The sequence below is a fragment of the Enoplosus armatus genome, chromosome 1 (assembly GCF_043641665.1).
Source record: "Enoplosus armatus isolate fEnoArm2 chromosome 1, fEnoArm2.hap1, whole genome shotgun sequence".
Lineage (NCBI taxonomy): Eukaryota > Metazoa > Chordata > Actinopteri > Centrarchiformes > Enoplosidae > Enoplosus > Enoplosus armatus.
In genome coordinates, this window is record NC_092180.1 from 1,953,608 (window position 1) to 1,977,652 (window position 24,045).

General features: G+C 43.6%; 1 protein-coding gene across 1 annotated transcript in view; it reads left to right on the forward strand.

The window, feature by feature from the left end:
* The window catches only part of LOC139297107 (SH3 and multiple ankyrin repeat domains protein 2-like), a 110,009-nt gene that overhangs the window by 72,119 nt on the left and 13,845 nt on the right, over nucleotides 1-24,045 (forward strand). Inside the window, exons 15-20 of the mRNA XM_070919718.1 lie at nucleotides 1,170-1,294; nucleotides 19,358-19,493; nucleotides 20,316-20,396; nucleotides 20,502-20,510; nucleotides 22,567-22,590; nucleotides 23,581-23,619. Coding sequence (XP_070775819.1) covers nucleotides 1,170-1,294; nucleotides 19,358-19,493; nucleotides 20,316-20,396; nucleotides 20,502-20,510; nucleotides 22,567-22,590; nucleotides 23,581-23,619 — 414 coding nt within the window. The remainder of the gene's footprint in view (nucleotides 1-1,169; nucleotides 1,295-19,357; nucleotides 19,494-20,315; nucleotides 20,397-20,501; nucleotides 20,511-22,566; nucleotides 22,591-23,580; nucleotides 23,620-24,045) is intronic.

Here is a 24,045-nt window from a genome sequence, read left to right on the forward strand (position 1 = left end):
TATGATAACGAGTATGTACAGGCTAGATGGTAAACCGTTTAAAATGAAAGGCAAACTACAACACTACAAAGATCATCAATCTTTTGGTCGGTGTGCATGTGCATACAAGCATCTGTGTTATGAATGGTGGTTTGAAGTGCTCTTAAGATCAGTAACACTGTTCCCATTGTGCCATCCAGCATGAATAACCAAATGTCTCTTTGTCATTATCTCCATTATTTTCATCTTTCTTCTGATCTTTTTAAACAATAGAGCTGCATATCGAACCTTAATACTTTTTTTAAGTATCAACTGAAATGCAGCTCGTGCACTGAGCATCGAAAACTGTCATGTATGAAGAGTTAGCATTTCGACTGTCCCTACTGACACCACAGTCTTCCTTTAAATACATAATATTTGCATTATTGTTTAACGATAATGTTGATCTCTGCTTTATGTGGAGTACCTCGCTTAGCCCAAAGACTGGAAGCAGGAGGAAACGGTTAGCCTCCAACCACTAAAATAGCCTTCAGCAACTTCAAAGCTGCCGTATTTACACATCGTGTGTTGTTATCTAGCCAGTCGCTAATACTTTCAAAAGTCACCTTTCGCTCAATTGTGACAGCCACCCTGGATATCCGTCTCCAGGGTCAGGACAGCGGTCCAGCTCATAAGCTAATGCTGCTTTCTCGACATGTTGTTCAGGCATTATTTATTCCGAGATGGTTCTCCCCATTGCCGACCTTGTAGTTACACCATGGCCGTTTATACCATGTCAACAGGCAAAATGAGCTATTGTAGGAACATTTCTTCACCCTCGTTATTACAGTCGATATGACATCAACATATTTTAGTTTAAAACTATTCTATGTTTCCAGGATACGAAAGGTGAAAACAACAGTTTTGAAGTGTATATTTAAAGCGTAGTTTGACACACACGCCGTTTTCACAGCAGACATTTTGACTTGTTGTAGTAGGAAATGTTACTAATAACATTAGTTTTGTTTAGGTGTAAATGGAATGCAGCCATCAGTAATGTTATTCAGTGTTTTCCTATAAAACTGAACTGTCATTGTTTCGTTCTCCTCTGACAGTATCTCATGTTCTGTGTGTCCAGTCTCTGTATCGCCGCGGTTCACTTTGCTCTCTCTCTATAATCCTTTCCACCTCCGTCCTTCCTTGCTGTGCAGCGGATACGCCCATTGAGGAGTTTACTCCCACACCTGCCTTCCCCGCGCTGCAGTACCTGGAGTCGGTGGATGAGGGCGGAGTGGCATGGCAGGCGGGGCTCAGGACAGGGGACTTCCTCATCGAGGTAAGAGCTGCTCCGTTTACTTTGTACCTGCATATGCATTATATTGCAGAACCTGGTCCAGCATGGTCAGGCTAATGATGAATCCTGGTTTTAAGAGTCTTGTGCTTATTAACACTTGTAAAACATCTTGGCTTTGGTTTCTACCTTTGCGCTCCTGGTTGCTTGCATGTTGGTAATCTAGGATGCTTTAAGTTTATTCTGAAGTTGCATTGATGTCATTCTGGTGTCAGCTGTGACATAAAATGTACAGTCGCTACTTTGGCATATTAATTCTTCTACAAACATTTGGACCTGTGTTTGAATCCAGATGTGTGCATCAATAAGCGAAGTGTGTGTTGTGTGTGTTATGACTTCCTGCCACTTCTGATTGGGACGCTCACTCGTGGATGGAAGAAAACATTTTGAAGTAAAGCCTGCAGACTGTGGACATTGTCATGGGATGAATAGGGTCCAGTGCCGTTGAGGCTGGTCTGCATGTACTAGCCTAACATGAACAACTGACTCCATAAATCAGCTTTATACATTGCGTGTCAGGTTAGTGCAAGTTTGTCCTTAATGTGGTTGATTAAGCAGTGTGGCATGTTTCAAATTCAGCAGACCATCAAGTGAAGAGGATGTTAACTGTATATAGAAGTGCAGAGCAGGGCTTAGCAGTGAGATTCACCAACGCACTTTTTCATCACTTGCTGTTCATTGAGTGGGCCAATGACTGTTTCACTTGCTTGTTTTGGGTCTTTTACTTGTTAAAATTTACTTAAAATAGTAAAATAGCTGTTTTATCAAACTGTTTACGTTCTTCTTGCCATAGCTCCAGTGCAAGTCCTTGCCCGTGCAGTGCATTGTAACATACCTACACCTAAAGGTATAACAGAAGGAATCTGATATCGTAGTGTAAGTTTGACTTGCTAATTTGGTCTCCCATTAGGTTACAGTCAAAGCCAACACCTCTAATCCCAGTGATTATCATATATCATCATATCAGCCTCTGAAGCTGTGGATAATGAGAACCGGAGTTTTAAAGGAGAAATCTGGCTTCATCTTGCCAGTATTTGCCGACATCAGACTGCTGTATGTGTCGTCATGTGTGTGAGATCATCATAAATTGGATTCATTTTGCATGTTGATTCACCTGTTTAGTGTGTTGGAGCTCATTGCAGCACCAGGAGCTGTCAACAGGAACAGGAGGGCACTGATTATTAGGTTGTAATTCATGACATTTCCACTTGGATTTATAGCAACAAGCGTAAAAAGTTTGATTTTCCAGTAAGGGTCATTTGTCTGGGGCCAAATGGGCCACTATTTACCGTTTCTGTCTGAAGCTGTGGAGGCTATAGGGAGACGTTCTGCCTCAGAGGGGCTTGTTCATAATAGTAAAGCTCATGAGGACTTCGTGGAGGCATAGAAAGTGTCCCAGCTACTTGCCATTGTCATTGTGTTTGCTTGTTGTCCATCTATAAATGGTTACATCTGATTGTTGTCGCGCACAGAAAAGGACCATCTTCTCAATGATAAAGACGGGGGAAGATAAATACAGGTACACCACTGTACACCACATCCTGGCCTGACACCTGCCCACATGAGGACTTTGTGTCCTGGTGCAGTCAGACTGGACTTCATCATCCATTCACTTCTATTGGCAACAAGTATTCGATATAACGCAATATCATTTACAATTCTGTGGCAGCTGCTGTTAGCCCACTAGCCACACTAGCTCTCGCACCATTGTTTTTTTAGGTCAATTGTTTTGTTAGTTATGTTCATTCTCTCTCAATTTGATATTTTTTTGTTTGACACTTGAGATACTTATAAATCTAATCCCCATGCACTCAAAGAGAGATTTTCTGTTTGTCAAAATGTCTACGTAGCCAGCACAAATGAAAATGACACTGTGTTGGGTAAGCAGTTGCAGTATTTGATCTCTTGGGGTTATCTTCCAAATGCCTCCATAGTAAGGATTTGTTTTCATCTAAATGCCTTGAAATAGTCTTCGGTGCTGGTGTGTATTTTGCTAATGTGAGCCGGGCGTCTCACTGAAGTGCTTCAGAATCATTATGCATTTCTCAACTACTGGGAGAAATGTCATGTGCCGAGTACAATTGTAGGGATTTCAGTCGCTGTTGTACCCTCGCATATTACAAATCATATCACAGCTGCTGAGGAAAAAAAGCAGAGTCAGAGGAAAAGCACATTGTCTATTTTGAGCTTGCTCTTTTTTTCCTCTTCTTATGTGACTCCATAACGACTGTGTGTCTGTGAGCAGCTCTGCACTGGGGATGGGTTTATTTTGTGTTTCTGCTAAATGGAGCATCAAATGAGGAGAGCAAACTGTATCTGTGTCTGCAGCTCTCCCTCAGTATGCTCTCAGCTCGCTCGCTCCTTATCTTCTCATTTGTTTTATCTCAAATTTCTGTTGACCCCTTTAATCATCTCATCAGTCTGCTTCCGTCTGAAGCCCAAACTGCAGACGTATCGCAGAAGGAACATGTTTACAAAATGCATCGAAGAGCTTGAAAATGTTTGACACTTTCACAGCTGCACAGCCTCGAGCTACTGCAGTTAGCCATCCACGGCTCATATTCTCTAATGAGCAGAATATCACCGCGCTGACTGATTCCGATCACTGTCGGTTTTATTTTGACCTTATACTGCAGTTTCAGTCAAAATATTTATTCAGAGATCCATTTGGAGTGGTACTGTAACCTTAGGGCATCACTGCTGTGGCTTTGTTTAAGTTGGATTGATCAGTGGCGTCCTAGAGGTACAACAGAGCCTTTCAAAGTATAGTTGAAGCTCTGCGTGGGTACCTCATCACCTTCCTGCTCCTGAGCTCCTCCTATTACAATGCCAGGAAGAGATGCTTGGGTGTTATTTAGGACAGAGGAATTGACACAACACACATTTGCCAAATAGCACATCCTGTCTCAGTCCAGCCTCATTTTGAAGTGGCGCCAATTGCTTACAGCACATTGCACAGCTGTCTCTGTCACCGGGCTCCTAATGGATTGTTCTGTCATCGTTTAGTTTTGGGCTTTGCTGAGGTAATGTCATGTACTGTTGCACTGGGTGCTTTTGTCTGTAAATCTGTTTTAATTTACATATACAAGACATTTTAAAAAGAAGACGTATTTAATAAAGTGCTGGAGAAGTGTTGAAAGTTGCAGGATTGTACACAGAACCTAAAGCTAAAAGCCAGAGTACGGTAAACTATAATGATATTAAATGATAAGGGACGGAAAAGCTATTTTCGAACAAAATGATAAAAGAAAGATGAAAAAATGTTTCTCATTCAAGTTGTCCAACAGTTACCATTGAAACTGAGACCAGAGTCTGTTTAAAATGTGTAGTAAAAGTAGACAGAAATGATGACTTTACTCAGTATCCAAGTTTCAGTATCTAAATGTAAATGTGGCCGCATCACTGTTCCGTTATACAGCGTTATGGGGCGCCAGTTATGCGTGAATAACTGAATTAGGTTGAGCTTTGTTGATGCTGAAGACAATTGAAGGATTGATTTATTGGAAGAATAAGTGAAATATTATTCTTTTAGTTCCCTTTGTTTGATGTTGATCCATAAGAAACCTCTATTTGACTTGTTTTATGTTACGACAGCTTCAAAATGAAAACTTTAAATTTGAGCACGTTGCAGATCTCCATGACAGACTTCGACAAACACAGCAGCTAGAAGTATCATGGATCTGTGTCACAGCAGAGTCCTGGAGGTCTCTGGCCCTCTGATGCATGTGTCAAAGTAGTGTTTGGTATGATCAGTAAAACTCGTCACAGTGAACAAAAGGAAATTATCTCAGGTTGCAAATTGGGTGAAACAGGCGCCAGAAATGAAAACATATAGACGATTCAGATCTGTTACATGTGTCTTCATGAAGCAAACAGCAGCTATAAGTGCTCTAAATGAAGTATATTACTATACAGTACATCTGGTTCATGATACTCAAGTACTCTGCTGCTGTAATAGACAGATATCCTCCGTGAGCCAAGATGATTCCAGAAGAAAAGGGAAGATCACAAACTACTGACTACATGTGTGTTGGTTGGTGCAGTTTTCTATCCTGTCCTGGTAGTAATAATGTAGTGGTGATGCGGTTACCATGGCAGCCTGGTGTCTCTAGTTTGTAATCCCTTTACAGTCCCACCAGATGACCTGCAGTGTTCAGCTGCTGAGCAGATTTCCAATGAGGAGATGTCTCTGACAGGTGAACTCTCCATCTCCTCCAGCACATGTTTGGATCATGGGTTTCCTTTCTTGTTTCCTTCAAAACACACTTTGTTAAGTGGAACATCCTCAAAGATGGTGGATGTTGATTGATTTTCAGATCATGGGTTGAAGGACTAAGAGGCATACAGGACTGGAAAGAAGCCAACAAGTGCATTGTTGTGTATTAACAGTGCAGGCTGATATCTTTTTTCATCATCCTGCCATTTATTGCAAAGTACCTGGCCATCGTTTTGACTTCTGTGTGTGTGTGTGTGTGTGTGTGTGTGCCCTGCTTCCCCTCTACTGTACATTAGCAGAACATATCCATTTGCATGCATGATTTAGGGCTTGGCTAAGCATCAATCTTTCATCGCCTCTTACAGCTTGGCATGAGGATGCACGCATGCATTTTGTGCACTCGTACACAAGCACTCAAATCATTTGCCTAAATGTGTTTAAGTGGGTGCTTGTCGTAGTCCCCATCAATAACCGCTATGCTTCAGCAGTCTGTGCTTCATATCAATACAGCTTGTTGACTTTGAGTAAGTGAGACGAGTCAACGAGGGGAGCCTTCTGCTGCGGCGCGCGTCGACGGAGGAAAAGGACTCGTTGTTGAGATCATAATCACCTGTTTGCTGCGCTTGAAAGGCCAAAAGTCAGGAAGCCACAAGGTCAGGGATGATTTAGATGATACCGACTCATTCCTCTCCTCTCGTAGACGCAGTATAGTCAGTCTCTTTGTCCTCTTGGCCAGTAAAGCTGCAGCAGAGCGCGCGCAGCTCTGCCTCGTGGCCACGGGAGGTGGTCGGCCATCATAATTGCGTGGTGTCCTTTGGAATCGTCTCATCGCTGCTGATTAAGCCGAAGGCTGAGTTCATCATAGGACGCGGTGGCTCGTTTTCTCCCCCTTCCCTGTTCACATTACCCATTGCACAGCCTTCCTGTTGCTCTCGGTGTTCAGGACATTATTGAGGATTTCTGCTCTTAAAATAAGTCCGAAGTCTTGATCCACTGGGCTGTCCTCCGGTATCATTTAAACTGACAGTTTATTTACTACTTAAACTACTCAAACTGCCAAAACCTATTTATTTTGTTTCAGCTCTATATCTGTTAAAAACCAAAATCGTATGATAACGTCCGTTGGGTTGGGGTGGCGATAACGTTTTCCCTTATTGAATCCATGTGGATTAAATTAGCAGCATTTGTAACAAACGTTAACAATACTAACAATTCAAAACCTCAACTGAGATCGGTGCTCTCTGTCGGCTGTGAAGGTATAAACAGATTTGAGTGGTGACCTGTGAACCATGTTGCGTTCCAAAGCGTCGACGCTGAGCAGGAGGAAATTTGGGCGCTTAGTGGAGCTATTAAATACAGTAACAAAGTGAAGTGTATCTCGTCAAGAAGCTGCTCTTATTGTGCACGTCGGAGAGCGAGAGGCATGTTTATGTAGTAATACAGTCGTGCTCACAGGACACAACTTGCATTAAAAGTTAACATCCTGTATGTGTGTTCGTGTGTGTGTGTGTGTGTGTGTGTGTGTGTGTGTGTGTGTGCGTTTGAATGAGTGCAATGTAGGTAGTTGGAGTAAAGCACTTACGCTCTTATATAACACACAACTTTGGCCAAGAGAAGGATGTGTGACCAGTGTAACATGCAAATGCATCTGCCTCCCTGTGCCCCCAGGTGTGTGTGTGTGTGTGTGTGTGTGTGTGTGTGTGTGTGTGTGTGTGTGTGTCCTTCTGTCAGATCCCTGCATCTCTCTGAGGGCTGCAACACAGCACACAACTGTCAGTTGTGCAGTGAACTAGCACAGGCAGTCCTCACCATTTCTTTCTCCAAATGCTCTTAGAGGGGGAGGGGTGGGGGGGGGGGGGGGGGCAGTTGCGTCCTCGCCATGCAGCAGGCAGCTCACTGACTCTGTCTCTAAAAGCTAAAAGAAGAACATCTCATATAAGTCTCATATCCCAACCACTGTGTGCAAGCTTTGATTTCTGGAATAAAAGGCTTTTGTGTTTATGTTGAGGCCCGGCTGTGATGTTGCCCGAGATAACATTATAAGCTATATGATGTAAAACCTGATTTCCAGCAGAAGAGATTATAGTCAGTGTTAAAGCTCAGGGAAATATGAGTCTTAAGGATGCTTTTACATTGTTTTCATAACCCTTGGTGTTTAGAATAATACTCAAGTTTCTTGTGTAATAATTGATTCCTGAAATGTTATGAAAAGCAAAATGTATGTTATGAGCAGACATGTAAAATATTTTTGCAGCTCCTTCTATGCACTCATGTGCATTCAGAGCATTCAAAGCTGAAGCTGGAGTAGAGCGTCTAACTTCTGTATTTTGATTTATTGTCATACAAATCTAACTAACAATGTTTAATTCTGGTGCCTGAAGTGATCCGTATAACGTGAAAGCTACCCGAGCTCGATTCAAAAGCTTTTTCTAGCAGAATTGGGCAAATTTGCCAAAATATATCTTTTTTGTGTGTCATTTTGTCTCTTTCCACTCACTGCCTGTCATCCTGAAGGCAGAGAGCCTTAAAATGCAGTTAAATATAGAAGAGAAAAGCTGCTGTTTGAGACCAGGGACACAAGCAGACTGTCAAACGTCTGGTTTGCCGCTCGCGGTTTGTCGCCGTCTGACCTCATTTTCAGATTTGCATTTCAGGTTGCATCCTATGTTTCTGTGTGGACAGACTCATCTTACTTGAAATTAGAAACTGAATATCTGCTGGTTCAGTGCGAGCGTTCGGTCACGTCTCTGTGCTCCTGATAGGATTACAGCCATTATTGCCCTTGACCCAGTTAAGCTCGACTGGGCAGCCAGTTTGGCGGGTGGCAGCGTGGCTGACCAGAGGGTTAGAAGGCCAACTCCTGCAGGTTGTTGGCTTAGTAAAGAATTAGAGTTTCCCTGACTCTTAGTTCCCCTTTTCACTCCTGCCACATGAAAACATTTAAAGTGTCTCATCCTGTAATCGTTGCAAATACAACTTTCATGATTATCATCACTTTGCGTCCTTTGACCCAACAACTGCTCATGAGCATACTGCATGTTTCCATTATCGGCCATAGATGTCAGTGTTCATTTTTATATAATAAGATGATGTTACACCCATGTCTAAGGGGGAAACAGGTGCGACATGAAAGGACGTTGCTGAAACCTACAGTGTCCTGCTGTTTAGGAACTTATTTAGCCTCTGGGTCCAATTGGCAGAAACTCCTCCAGCATTCAGATAGCAGAACACAGAGCAATTAATACAACTACGACAAGGGTTAATAATAAAACATAATAAGGTTTTCACAATAAGAGCTGTAGTTCTTAGGTTGTAGAAACTTATAAAATAAAGACTTTTGTTTGTGGTGATAAATATTTTAGGTTGTTGGACGCATGTTTAGGTAGAATGTCGGTCAGATGTTTGCTGAACCATCAAAGTCTCATGAAACATTTTGAGAGCGTCCTCACTTCATTCATTTTATTGATTTCCTGTTGGAGAGGATTGTGGGATGTGATGCAGGGAGTGTGAATCAATGGAACAGGCTGCTTCATTTGATCTGTGATGACTTTATTGATTAGAATTTTTTTGTCACCTGTTGGTACAGAATGAAGTCGCCACCGAGGCTCGTCACAGTGCAGATGTTTGACTCGAGGTCACTTGAGGTCAGGCCGCTGATGGTGACCTACCTTCTCATTCGGAAAGATAAAGTAGCTCCATTGTGAGCCACCCAAAGTTTTCTAGTCATCCGGAGAGCTTGCATTGTATCGGCCTGCAGCTATTGCATTTCCTGTTTTCAGAGTTTCGATGAAAACCCACAGGAGGCGGTGTGTAAGTAAACATAATATAATGCTGTGGGAGTGATAAAGCAGACTTCACATAGAGGAAAGATAATAGAGAAGAAAGTGTGCAGAGCTTCCCTCGGCCCAGTGCAGCTTAGACAGGTGTGTAGTTACATGTTACTGTGTGTGTTTCCACAGCATTTGTACATTTGCACGTTTGTGTGTAGTGTGATCCTCCTCACTGTACAGTTTAATGTCCAGGTTTCACAAAAAGACTAAAACAAGTCCATCTGAGAGCTGCTTCTGAAGGGACTGAAGTGGTGGGACATGTTTGAGCTGCCTGATCTGTTTCTGTTACATTTATTCTGACTTTAGCCCCCAGGGATTGTCTCATTTACCTTCTCTGAATAATCTTTAAAGATGATTTAATCACACACTAATTCTACACTTGTGGGCTTTAAGCTGATTGAGCCAGTCCTCCAGCTACAGCTGATGCCTTTTCAACCAATTTAATAGTTACTGCATGTTTCCATTATATTGCTGAGCAAGTTTTAAATCTGCACTAATCAATATTTTATGTATGAACAATCGGTGAAATTACTCTGTATAATTGCCTGCAGTGACAAACCCACAGAGAATTATCCCCAGACTCTGTTGTGCTTTAGTCTAATTGTTCTCATCCACCTCCTTTCCAGCAGCAGGCAGCTGTTTACATCAGAAAAGCCCTGATAAACCCGCTGCACACTACCCAGCACCAAACAGCAGACAAGGTTAGCAGCTAGCTGGTGAAGAACGTTGCTCTTATAGAAACAGAGGTGCTTATGTCTGCTGTTTGTGTGTTCACCATATCAACTTCATAACGTGATAATATGTCAGTGATGTGTTTACACCTTGTTCCTCAAATAGGAATCAGTGTCTGTTTCCATCAGCTGCCTCCATGTGAATATTTCGTCTCATCTTCCACAAGCGATGCTGATAGTGAATTTATCCGTGAGTGCCCTGCTGGGGTTTTGTCAGACTGACTTAAGTCTGACATGACATGTTACATGCCTAAGCCTGGTCAGGTATTGATTTCTGTGGTGGGAACCCCAGGAAGGGAAGTTGCACTGCTGCTTCGGGCCTGGGCTTAAAGTGTGGAAAGAGTGAAGAAAGCCCTCATCATCGTCGTCAGTTCCCCTCAGCTATTTACTCACTACACGTTAACGCTGATCAATACCTCTCAGTGAAAACCAGGAGACTCACACATGCAGCTGTGTGCACACACGCACAGACAGACACGCGCTGAAGTCACATGACATCCAGTCTTAAAATAACGGAGTTTCCTATAAATCATTTATTTATAGGAGCAGCGCACAAAGAGCAGCTCGCGGTGCTCAGGGAGCTGCTCTTTAGTTTTAAAACAACCACGAATTCAAAATACGGCATGAGACGAAAACCTTTTAAGATGGCTGCACAGGGAGAAGGAGGAGGAAATGGGGGGGGGGGGGGGGGGGGGGGGCTTGGCGAAGCAGTCCATTCATTGACAAAAAAGAGAGCTTAGCATCAAATTAAACCCCCATTTAATGATGAATGGTACAGACCCCCCCGCCCCCCAACACTGATAACATTCTCAGCACCACTCCCACCTCCAGCGGTATCACACAGCAACTGTCGCTTAGCAACCAGGAACATGTTGTGCCTTACTGTGTACACAGTGATAATGCAGCTTTTAAGAGTGAAGCTTAGCAGAGACTCAGGAAACAGAGAGTCTGAAGTGTAGTTTGTTGTGTGGGGGGGGGGGGGGGGCTGCAGCCCGATGAATGAGCAGTCTGAAGTCTTGGTTCTGTATTCTGTCTTCGAGTTGTAAGCTGTGTTTTTCTGAAATTTGTTTTGGGGGGCTGTTCGTGCCGTACAACAGTCGAAGGTGGCGATTTAACACGAGTCAAAGAGCACAACACCCAAACTATCTGAACTGCTATCAAGTCGGAGATGTGAGCGGTGATTCAGAGGTCTGGAACCAGGTTAGAGCTGGACCTGTATGGGAAAGTAGACCAGCAGAATCTGTTTTCTATGGGATGTAGTTGATTCCAGATACAAGCTCATTCTAGCTGCAGAGGTGAGACTACAGGAGCTACTAAAGATGCTTCTGTGCTAATTCAACAATATATTGTCAAAAAAAACCAAATTTTTTCCCTTACATCTAGACAGTTTTACTGTACACTGACCCTGCTAAAATAAACGATAAAATAAATAAAGCTGCCGTGCGAAGTGCCAGCTGACCCAGTGTGGGGTTCTGTGTCTGGCTCAAGCACACATGTGGACTGGAGGAACCGGGGATGGAACCCGCTCTGCTTGCTAAGTTACAGCAGGTCATATTTATATAACAAAGGTCCATTCACATCCAGTCTACTGAGGTGGAGGCAGAAGTCTCAAGAGACATAAATGTCCAAACTTTGGCAAAAAAAAAAAAAAAAACAATCTCAGCAGCACTCGGCGTAAGTGAGAAAATACGTCTTTGCAATTTGAGTGAACTGACCGTTTGATTGAACAAGGGGAGCCCAAACAAATCCAGCACAGAGATTTAAGAGCGCAGATGTGCCTGTGGCCCGAAGGCCGGTGTGTCAGGGTGAGGGGGTGTGAGCTCCGGGCGCGAGGCAGACGTGGGTTTGAGCCTGTCGCCGCTTCGTCGACTGTTTGGATCTGTGCCAGTAGGGCAGAGCGGTAGTTAGCGCTGTGAACTATCCATTAGTGTCCTCCTCTGTGCTGCGGGGGGGGCTGATCTCCCTCTGTTTGGCCATTGGCTGACGGCTCTGTCTCGTGACTTCTCCGTGGTGTGTGTGTGTGTGTGTGTGTGTGTGTGTGTGTTCCTGGGACAGTCATACAGTATGGGTGGAGCTGATGTGCTGGTCTGAAGCAGGCCACCACTGAAGGAATTGACTGTGTGTGTGTGTGTGTGTGTGTGTGTGTGTGTGTGTGTGTGTGTGTGCGTGCACTAACATGTGCTCTCATCGTCAGTTTGGTATTCAGCCACATGATTCATCAGAGTCAAGACTCTTCTAAGTAGGACTCTGAGTCATCAGAATAAAACTCTTGCCCCCCCCCCACCTCATCCTTTTTCAATCCTTCACTTGATTCTTCTTTATGTTTTCCTGTGTGTCTCTCACACACACACAGTTTCTGTCTGTATATTTCTGTATTTAATGAGCCTGCTTTGATGTACTCCAGCTTCCTACAAGGAGAAAACACACACACACAGAATTCAGAGAGCCCCCCCCCCCGCCGCCCCCCACCCCAGTCTCAGATGCAGATCAGCTCCATGTTTCAGATGCTGATGAATGCTGCTCCTTTTATGTGTGGGTGAAGGTGTGCAGGCATATACAGGTACATGTATATACACATGCCTCTGTGTGTGTGTGTTTCATCACTTTTGTTTTACTGCACAAAGGAAGGACATTTGTATGTTACTGTAATTTGTTGTTGAATGTCTTTTGTTTTGTCTCTCATTGTTCATTTTGCTTCTTTAGTGAGGCACATCCCTGAAAGCACGGTGTTGGAGATCGGCAGGTCAGAACACGTCACATGTTACGGTTAGAACGAGAGACTTGTTCCATCGGAAGAAAATAAGTTGCCAACTGTTTTGATTGTTCATAAATCGTTTCGGCCCTTTTTCAAGCAAAGATGTAAAACGTTTTCTGGTTCTTAAATGTGAGGATTTGCTGCTTTTCTTTGTTGTTTAAGATGGTAAGAGTCTTTGAAGGCGTCGCTTTGGTCTCTGGGAAACTTTGATGAGCATTTTATACACTAAAAGATGAATCTATTAATCGTGACGATAATTAGCAGATGAATCGATAATGAACATAATCGTTAGTTACGGCTAGCTTTCAGATGATCCCATCCGCTGATACTGACCTTTTTTAAGTGGATTGGGTATCCGTGATGTGACCGATCTACATTCCTTCATCAATGTCATTATAAAATTCAGTGTTTCATCAATCAGCTGTATTCATTAAGTCACAGAGGGCCTCCAACTCACTTCTTAGTGCCACGGCAATCCCCGGCCTCATGTGACCTCACATACAAATCACCCCTCTAAGTTCGAGAGAGAGCATCGGTGCTTTGTTTGTAAAGTTGTTGTATAAATTAAGTTTTAGGCTTTTGAGACAGTTTGGACACATCGATTAAAAATCAATCATCTCAGTTCCCGGAGCTGTGTGACCTGTTTTCATCTGTTTTCTAGAGACTCACATAAATAACGACTATCCAACTATAAGTGTAACAAACTATTTTTACTCTGAGCTGACGAGAACGAGGTAGGTGACGGATCAGAACACACTCATATTGGTCATGTAGTTCAGGGGACCTGTTGGTTTCCTGGATGGAGTGAGGATACGAGCTGCCGTCTGCTGCAGCCTCCTCTCCGTGTGCTTTTATAGCAGGTCTGTGGTAAAGGATGCGGGTCTCTGGTAAAGGATTGGGGTCTGTGGTAAAGGATGCGGGTCTCTGGTAAAGGATACCAGTCTGTGGTAAAGGATGCGGGTCTCTGGTAAAGGATTGGGGTCTCTGGTAAAGGATACGGGTCTCTGGTAAAGGATGCGGGTCTCTGGTAAAGGATACGGGTCTGTGCTAAAGGATGCGGGTCTGTGGTAAAGGATTGGGGTCTCTGGTAAAGGATACGGGTCTGTGGTAAAGGATGCGGGTCTCTGGTAAAGGATACGGGTCTCTGGTAAAGGATGCGGGTCTCTGGTAAAGGATACGGGTCTGTGGTAAAGGATGCGGGTCTGTGGTAAAGGATGCGGGTCTCTGGTAAAGGATACGGGTCTCTGGTAAAGGATGCGGGTCTGTGGTAAAGGATGCGGGTCTGTGGTAAAGGATGCGGGTGTCTGGTAAAGGATGCGGGTCTCTGGTAAAGGATGCGGGTCTCTGGTAAAGGATGCAGCTCTCTGGTAAAGGATTGGGGTCTCTGGTAAAGGATGCGGGTCTGTGGTAAAGGATGCGGGTCTGTGGTAATCCAGCGGGCCATTGCAGGTGGACATAGATTCAGTGTTATACATTTTCTTGCAGCTAAAACTGAAAGATCAATATTCATATATTTTGGAACGCGACCCAAAGGGGTCGGACTCGCTTGTGCCAAGAAGCCATTAAAAGGTCGTTCCCTCCCCAGTCCCCAAACCAGTCTGATAGAAGCTTAGTCAGCTCTGTGAATAATGTAGTTGGAGTTGTGTGTGAGTACTGGAGTCTGTATTAATACTACTGGAGAGAGATCAGCTGACCCTGTTAACCCCTCCCTGCTCTGACAGGCTGGATTAGCAGCGTGTCATTTCAGCGCACGCCTGCATAGGTCAGACTATAATTGATTAATCAGATTAGCGACCGTCAGTGAAGGAATGAGGAGTATTTGCATAAAATGGGATTGGATGGCGTGTTCAGATTCAGATTCAGGGCTGCCTGTGTTCAGCTAAATGGGCCGTATGATGCTTAATGCTGTGGAACTATTGTAATGGTTATGATAATGATAATGGCTTTTGAATAGGCCCTTCTGCTTGATCTGACAGAAGGCCGGCTTTTACATGCATATTGTATGGGAGACTGATTTCCTTACGTGTATTTATGTGTGTGTGTGTGCGTTTGTTTGTGTACTATTGATTAAACTGTTAATGTTCAGCTATAAAGCTGCTGGTTCAAGGCTGTTTTTCTTTTTTGTAGTTGTTGGTTCAGGACCGTTATGGCAGTTTATGGCCTTCAGGCTTCATTTCTCCTCTTACATTATTTTCCTGTCAGACAAACAATCCACTTCTCCCTCACTCATTCATTCAATAAGTCACACACACGTGTAACCCATGTGTGTGTGTGTGTGTGTCAGTGTTCGGCGGCTACGTTCACACCGGCGTCAATGACTGTGGAAACTAATCAATATGACTGATCGTCTGCGTTTAACTGATAGCCGACGCATTGATTTGCCCCTTGGCGCCATTGTAGTGGGAAAATCCAACACATTCCTTTCTCACCCCGAAGAGTTCATTCATGGTCACAGGGATTTGCTGTGGTGCCCTTTGACCCCAGTAGAAGGACCACAGCCTTCTCTACGTGTTCTCAGCTGCGTGTTATCAGATGTCTGTAATTACCTTTTATTGTGGCTTCGTTTCCTACGAGGCGACGACTGTCAAAGAGAGTGACGTACGTCTCACTAGTGTTCACATCCTTTGCTGTACGTGCTGTATGAAAGCAGACCACTCTGAGATGCAGGACGGTCAGCCGGGCAGGAGCCACTGACTTACTGTCGGGGCCGTCCGTCTGCAGGCGGCAATAAAACCACAAGAACTGCTCCCTTGTTGCCAGTCTTCTGTTGTCCTGAGATCCCCACGACAGCCATCGTCTACAGTAGAAGTCCATGAGGGTGAAATCTTTTCTGTCCTTTTTTATTTTAATTTTTGATGGCTGAAATAGACAAATAAAGAAAAAATGTAAAGCCGCTGCAATAAGTTTTAATTAATCAGATAATGAAAAATAAAATACAGACATACAAACTTTCCTGTTGCTTACAGTTTTCAATATATGAATAATCTGAAAGTTTTTATACTTGAATTTAAAGTGGCTCCAACAACCAATGATATCCAAGCAGATGTTGATTAAACCAATCAGATCTGTATCGCTCCCTCGAGGACGGAGCTCTGTTACCTCCACCGGTGTCTACGAGCGCACTTTGCAAGTACGTGGTCCACATAAACCGTGTTTGGGGCTTTAGTTTGGAACAAGTGATAACAGGTGGTCATATATGAGGGGGGGTGTCGTAACCCCTGTCTGCCCAAAGATGGTCTTTGGCACCCGTCGTCACTGAATTCAGATCAGCTGAAGTGAAGTGAAGTGTTGGTGGAGTGACAGCGTGGAGAGGCTCAGCAGCGTCATTATTACAGCTCATACACTGATTTACATTCTCTAACTGCATTTGTTAAATAAAGAAGGTTAAAGGAAAGAAAACAGGCTCACCACAAGGTCCATTTAGTAGCCGATTCTGGTGCTTTTGATCATATCACATGGTCTTCATCAGTACATGGAGTTTGCTCAGTTGTAATCAAATTGTTGATGTTTAAATTTCACCTTTCTGGGCCACTTTTAGGACTTCTCAGCTGGGATTCAGCATTTTCTGTTGGTTTGTTCTAAACACTCACTACAGTCTTTCTGGTGAACGTCCGCTTTCTCCTCGCAGATGAGACAGGAAGCAGTCGCATTAACCTGCCTGCACTCTGCGCAGTCTTTATACTTCAGTATTGCAGCCATGAAAATGATTTCTCTAAAAATAAAATCTAAATGAATAAATTCAGTTTCCTATTGTGATAGCTGTTAAGTGAGTACAGATAGAAAAACACTGAGATGTGAACTCAACCCCTAAAGATGAATACGCTCTCAGGTTTTTGTGATCATGTCCTGATCCTTGTAAAACACATCTCTCGTCCTGGTAAGGCCTCTCCGAAATCAGTCTTACAACAAATCCAGACCGGCTTTTTACCATGATTTTGGCAGAAGAAAATATTCATAAATGTGTGTCTGTGTGTGTGTGTGTGTGTGTGTGTATCCATCCTTCAAGCGTAGTTACATAATAGGGTGGAAAGACAGAGCAGATTACATAAGGCTACCCCTATATGTGAACCAGTGTACTCAGTGTATCAGCAAACCTCAGTGTGTGTGACGGAGCACGACGGAGGGAACGCGAGGTCACGCTGAAACAGCTGTCGGAGCGTTTCTCTCTAATTACCAAAATGTCCGCCCTCATGACGCCGGAGCAGCGTTTGTTAGATTAAAACCCAAAGAGAGAAAATAAAGTCTCTCTCTGTGTCTCTCTCTCTGTCTTCATCACTTCTCATCGTCGTCCTCTACATTTTCTCTCCCTCTTCCCATCCATCATTCCTCTCTGTCGCTCCACCCTTTCATCTGACCCCTCCTCCGCTATGTGTCTGGAAGAAGAGAGGAGGGGCGGAGTAGACCGGAGAGGAGATGAGAGGAGCAGGTCCAGCAGGGCCCGTATTAAATTAGACGACCAGTAATGAGATTAAGAACCATGCGTGTATGTGTGTTTATTTATATAAAAAGAATCTGATATGAGCGTGGGGGTGTGCAGCGTTTTGGGTGGCAGCTACATTCAGATGTAAATATATGATGGTGTTGGTGAACTCCACGCAGAGAAACACACACACACACACACACACACACACACACATCGCCTTTCATTGTAAGCGGATTGTTGCTGCATTTTCAGCAGCAGGATTTTTTTCCGGCCACAAACCAACTTGTTTGATTGTCTTTGAAGACCGACTGTGAGGGCAGCGGCCGCCGCTCCCTCTCCCCCCCCCCCGCCAACATGAATACTGCAATTATGAAGATTGGCAGCAGGACAGGACGAAAGCGCTAACACCCCACCACCACCACCACCTTATTTGCATATCCATGGTCAGGTTTAAAATTGAATTTTTCAGCCTTTTCCTTGAAGTCTGCTTTAGTGCTGCGAGCCATTATCTGCAGGAGGAATCAAAGGAGAAATCAAACTATTAAGACTTTTAAAGTCACAACTTTTCACCTTGAGAGGAAACCTGTGTCCCAGTATGCTGTACCTGGCTTTCCAACCAACGGCCCTAAACACAAACATACGCACTTTATTGACATATAAGACAAAGAAAGCTGGAACTAGATGATGTTTGGCATTTTGAAAAGTGACAATTAATAAACGAATCATTTCACCTCAATACTATACTCCAAAGTTCATAGTGTGAACTCGTGTTGAAGGTGCACCATTATGTCCTAACAGGAAATTGTAGTAAACAAGCACTTTTGGACATCAATCAAACTGCGACTTCAGAAAATCCAGTTTCAATTTGTACCTGATTAAATAAAACTTGAATAAGAAGTTAAAGCCCGGCACATCCCCACAGGTGTTTTCACTTATTTGGGCAGATGAGCCTTGTGTCTCAGGTTAAGGAGGACGGAGCTATGCTGGGTCTCCTTACATGATGTGGCAGAAAGCAGGTGGGACAGGAAGCCACTGTGTCTCCGTTTCACATCGAAATGAAAGGGAAGTCTGTCCTGAATGCACTGTTTGAATGATGATGATAACATGTAACAAAGCTAACAGGAGAGTGAGGAACACACCCACACAGACCTGAAGAGGTCCAACCAGCCAGAGTAAGTGAAGTCACCTGTGTAGGTGTGCAGGGCCTTTAATGTTTTCTTTCCCCCTTCAGTCCCTTGTTCATCACATTAAGGGGCAACAGTGTCCTTTAACACTCTCAAAGATTCTGCGATTTCCATATATATGCTCAAAACATGGTTAGTCTTAGTACATTGTGCATAATTGGGACGCGTCTGGTCAAGTTCTTGCCACATCATTTGTCAGTCACTTTGATGAGCTGTCGACTTGGAAATAGCATCAGTCCCAGCATGAAGCCACCACAGGCTTAAAGTGACAGAGCAACTGCTGCAAAGTCTTGTCTGCTGCACGTTATGTGCAGCTGTTGTTTCGTTTCTTGCTGCTTTCCACCATCGTTGTTTTTATAATGCTGTAAAAGTTACTGTTGCTATATATTTGGTTTAGTTGCCACTGTCTTGCGTAAATGAGACCTCTCAAACACAAACCTGAATATTCTAACAAAGACTTGAAAAGTCTTTTATAATACCTGACATTCTCCAGAGGTTTCAGGATCATTGGGGTGATCACCTACAGCATGGTGGGCTGTCAGACAGTTTGCAACGGTTCTGCTTTGAGTCAGTTTTCAAGTCAATCACCTCCTTAGACCCTCGATTCAGGAGAAGAAACACTCAAAGGATGGACTGACGTGCAATAGATGCTGTGTGTACAGAATAGACCAATATAACAACAAAATTATAGCTCCATTGTAAACATATATGAAGAAATTGAGTCTGGACTTGAAGGACGTACAGTATAAAATGATGAAAAGTTCTCAGATACTTGCCAGTTTTTGCCTCTCGTCCTGCTGACACCAGTTATACAGGCTGAGAAAATAGTTCCCAACTTTCTATACATTTTCTGGAAGTCCTTAAGGTTTGTCAGCCATTAATGACTCTACTGTTGTGTGTTTGCGGCAGGTGAACCAGGAGAATGTGGTGAAGGTGGGCCACAGACAGGTGGTCAACATGATCCGCCAGGGAGGCAACCGGCTCCTGATCAAGGTGGTGACAGTGAGCCGGAATCTGGACCCGGACGACACGGCGCGCAAAAAAGGTACAACAACGCGTAGATTCTACTTTTCAGTGTGCTACACCGAACAACTTAAAGAGAGCGAGATATAATGTCCAGAACTGGAAGATGACATGATGATATTCGGTGTTCAGCATACATGGATTAGAAAATAAAACAGTAATGAGGAGCTTCAGGGGTGGAGCGGCAGGACAGAAATCCCTCTGCTGTATGGATGTAACAGTTGTGCCTCCCGCATTTAAAGACTGCAGTAAAGCAGCATGCTGAACGATGACGTGTTATGTCATAATATCCCTCAGAGGCAGCAAGAAACCCGACTTCCATGTCCACAATGCAAACAACAAAAGTCAGAAGTCAGCTGTGGCTAACAATGTTTGGGGGGGGGGGGGGGGGGGGGGGGGGTTAAGGCAGCAAAGCCGTCACTGCCCATCAACACTAAGAATTAAAGGGAGCCTATGTAACCGGCCACATGTGACGTTTACGCGGCTCCGCTAAATGCCAAAACGTAGTAAGAGAATCATCAAGTCAGCAAAAGTGAGAAACTTCAGTGACCTGAAGTTTGCCAACATCAGCTACGTAACATTAGCCTCCAGTACTGGTCACACCGGACCAAGCAGGGCTGTAGCAGCAAACCTTCTTAGTGTATTCAGATAAGCCAGGGTGGGTCTATCGCTTATCAATCAGCATTTCATTTGTAAAAGGAAAGATTCATAGATTACATCTCACTTTAAAGCTTCCCTCTGCCACACCGGCACTCTCACTCACTGTGTGAACATAAGAGAACATGTAATTCCACTTCATCCCCGAATAAAACTCAATGACGTGTGTGCATTTTGTCTCCATCAGCTCCTCCACCACCAAAGAGAGCCCCCACCACAGCCCTGTCTATGCGCTCCAAGTCGATGACCTCTGAACTGGAGGAACTCGGTAAGAGCTTCCCGGTTTGACTTTTACTCACAATGTCATCAGGAAGTCTGTGTCTAACAGGACCTCTCTCTTTCTTCTCTCATTGATTGGTTAATCTCTCAATAGTGGACAAAGGTAAGCAGTCGACGCTGCACAACCTTCTGCATCCATTTCACTTAACTGCAACATCCATCGGCTGAATGAAGCTTTTGTTCAGGCCAATGCAATTTGAGTTTCCATCATTTGATCATTTTGCTTTAATTTGATTCTTATAAAAAGAAGAAAGCAGCTTTTCCTGCCTCCTCCGTCTCCCGTCCCCCGTCCCCCTTTGCCATTATGCATGAAGGGCTCTTGCTTCTAAAGACCCCGCAGCCATGAGCTGTTGCTGTGGCTACAAGGAGCCAACAAGTCAAAAAGATGGCACTAGTATGATCGTATCATCCCCGCTTCTTTTCTTTTGTTAGTTTTTATATCTGTGTGTGTGTGTGTGTGTGTGGTAAATGCCACTTCTGAGGACCTTTTGCATTAAAAGCGCTGTGACATCCTAATACCTTCTGACAGACAGGACAGTCAGCGATTCTGAGACACATGAGCACACCACCCACATCCTGACGCAGCTGACGTCTCATGATCGATTCAGTTAGCAGCTGACGGCCTTAACAGGAAAACTCTCATTTCCTGCATATAAATGGCTCCTCTTGTCCCCCCCCAAGGTTAAATGTTTGACTTCATAAAAGTGCAATGATTTATTATGATATTATTTATTATGTTGAGGCTGTAATGCGACAACACGTGGTTACCGTGGTAACAGCAGGTGTGGTTTAATAGCACAGCCGACACTCTTCGAGCAGCTGTTTTGTCAAAAATACGACAGAAGTGAAACTGCTGTTATCTGTTTCCAGTGCAGCCGAACGGAGTTGTTTTGATGAAAGATAATAACTACAACCTCCATCTGACTTCATGCTGCTCGTCAGTATCAGTGGTTCTCCACCCGACAGCAGGACACAGTGAAAAGAGCTGGTTAAAAAAATGTTTAAAAAATGGCCGCTGTCTCGTTTTTGTAGACGCATTTTTAATAACCAATCGCAGTCAGCGCTGATCACCATGACAAACAATCACATAGCATTTCCTGTGGCTGCTTCACAATAAAAGCCACCATGTGTTTCAACATTTAAACGTTTTTAATGTGAAGCGGCGGCAGAGATGATGAACAGTAAACAGAGAGGCTGTTATCAGTGAGGTGAAGTTGGATTATGTGCATGTCTTGTCTTCCTGTGGATCCCTCATGCTGACAGCACAGACACAGTCTGAATCCAGTATATTCACTGAATGCTATTTGATTTCATGAAAATCTGAAGGATTATTATTTGTAGCGCAGGTTGTCATTGTCTCAGGTGAGGTGGACCATCTCTTTTATTCATCTGAATTTCCCCTCTGGGCTTTTCTTATCTTATCTTATCTTATAAAACACAGCAACAAACCATGTGTATTAATTGATTTGTCAATTATCGAAAAATAAGAGAGCAATTCTGATAATGGATTAAATGTCTAAGTCACGTATTAAACAAATATTCACTGGTTCCGACTGCTTTTTTAATCTGTTTTGGTTTGTTTCATTATAAATTGCATACATTTGAGTTTTGATCTGCTTATTATATGGATTGAATGATTAATCAAAGAGTAAAATACAGATTAATCAATCATGAAAACATCATTAGTTGCATTGTTTTTAATAGCAGCTTGTGATGTTCTGTACACACTTATCATTAGTAATTGCAGCTCTGTGGCCTGTGTCAGGTGTGGAGCGAGCAGGCAGAGGGATGAGAGTGAATGAATAAATAAATGACAGGAGAGGGAATCTACTTATATTGCAGAAAATTGCTGACAGAATAATACGTCTGGTCAGCATGTTTTATCCAGAGCTGCTTATTTGACACATTTGCATTGAATTCTTTACTTTATACATTTATAGTAGTAATCATGTTGTTTAGTCTGAAGTGTTTTCATATCTGAATGTAAATGATGGGATGCACATAACACATGCAGTAGGATAAATTTTATATACAATTTTATATACTTTTTGCAAGTATTAAATTACAATGCGAGTACTTTTTTGTTGGGAGAATCGTGGGAGAAGGACCGAGTCTCCTGCTTTAAAGACTCAGAAATCTTTTTGTGTCACCCCTTTAAGCCACTCTAAGGAAAAAGAAAGGTGGTAAGTTACTGTGGGCATGTTTAAGTCTGATCCAGTGTTTCCAATAATTGATTCCCCACTCCACCTCTCTGTGATTAACTAACACTGTTGTATTTGATGACTATTTATTTGATTCCCTTGATTTGTTTGACATTTGACTTTCAGTGAAACCAAATGGTGTTGCCCCCGTAGTGTATTTGCATGATTTACAATGTGTTTTTGACTACAACTGTTTTGAGCGTCATTGTGTTCTAGATGTTGTTGGTGCATGATTTAATGTTGTAGTGACGTCGAATGGAAAGTTCACCTGTCCCTCGTCCACAATCACAGATTATTGCAGATTAAAAGGACTGATTAAAAGGAGCAGTTCGCCTCAGAGTGCTTCCTAAACCTTTCATGCAGGCAGACCCACAATCTTCATTTGCAACACGAACAGCAGCAAGAATTTACATTCTGGGAGAATTTCAAGCTTCAAATGCAAAGGAACTTAGCAACAGACCCTTAATGAGGAATTACAGAACACTGGAGTGTGTGTGTGTGTGTGTGTGTGTGTGTGTGTGTGTGTGTGTGTACGAGCAAAAAACAAAACAAAACACTGTTGCTGTAAGTCAATGTTTGTTCATCTTACCTGAAAAGGTTTGCTGTCATGTTTCTTTCCCTCCTGTGTTGCAGGCTTGTGTGTGTGTGTGTGTGTGTGTGTGTGTGTGTGTGTGTGTGTGTGTGTGTGTGTGTGTGTGTGTGTGTGTGTGTGAGGAGGGGGAGGTTTATTCCAGGAATTGTTTCACTCACAAACAGGTTTCCAGGGCAACTGTGTTGCATGTTGTCTGATATGCTGTAGCTGCAATCCAACTGGGAGACTGATCGGAGAGAGAGAGGAAATGTGCATTTTCTCTGTTCTGTGTGTGTTTAGTGTTTTAGCTCTAACTGTAGTTAAGGTCATTGACGCTCCTTTCCTCCCCTTTCCTCCCCTCCCCACCTCTCCCCTTTCCCACTCCTCTCCTCTGTGTGTAGATGCGCAGAAGAAGAGGATTGTTTTCCAAGTCACTCTAAGTAATCACGCCCCCTAATGCATGGAAGCTTTCTACATCCTAGACAGAGCTAGCCAGGGAGGTGATCCAGTAAGAGAGGCTAGATCAGGGCTAGCATGTAGCTTCTCTGAGCAAAACCCTGTAGGTGGACTCTATCTGATGGCATCATCACACACCAGAGGGAAGTTCAGTTCTGCCAAATTTGCCGTTGACATCTTTCCCATGTTGCTGGCTCAAAAACAAATAAGAGTGAGAAAGATAACGGCAAACTTGACAGGCTTCACATTCATTGCTCATTTTACATTTGATGAGGGGACGACCCCGAGAGTTGGATGATGCTGCTGAGTCGGCTGTTTGGAAAGAGCTTGCACGGCTTGCGAGGCTGGACACACCTGAAACATTTCATCAAAGTCCTCCTGTCCTCCTGCCCCCCCCCCCCCAAAAAAAA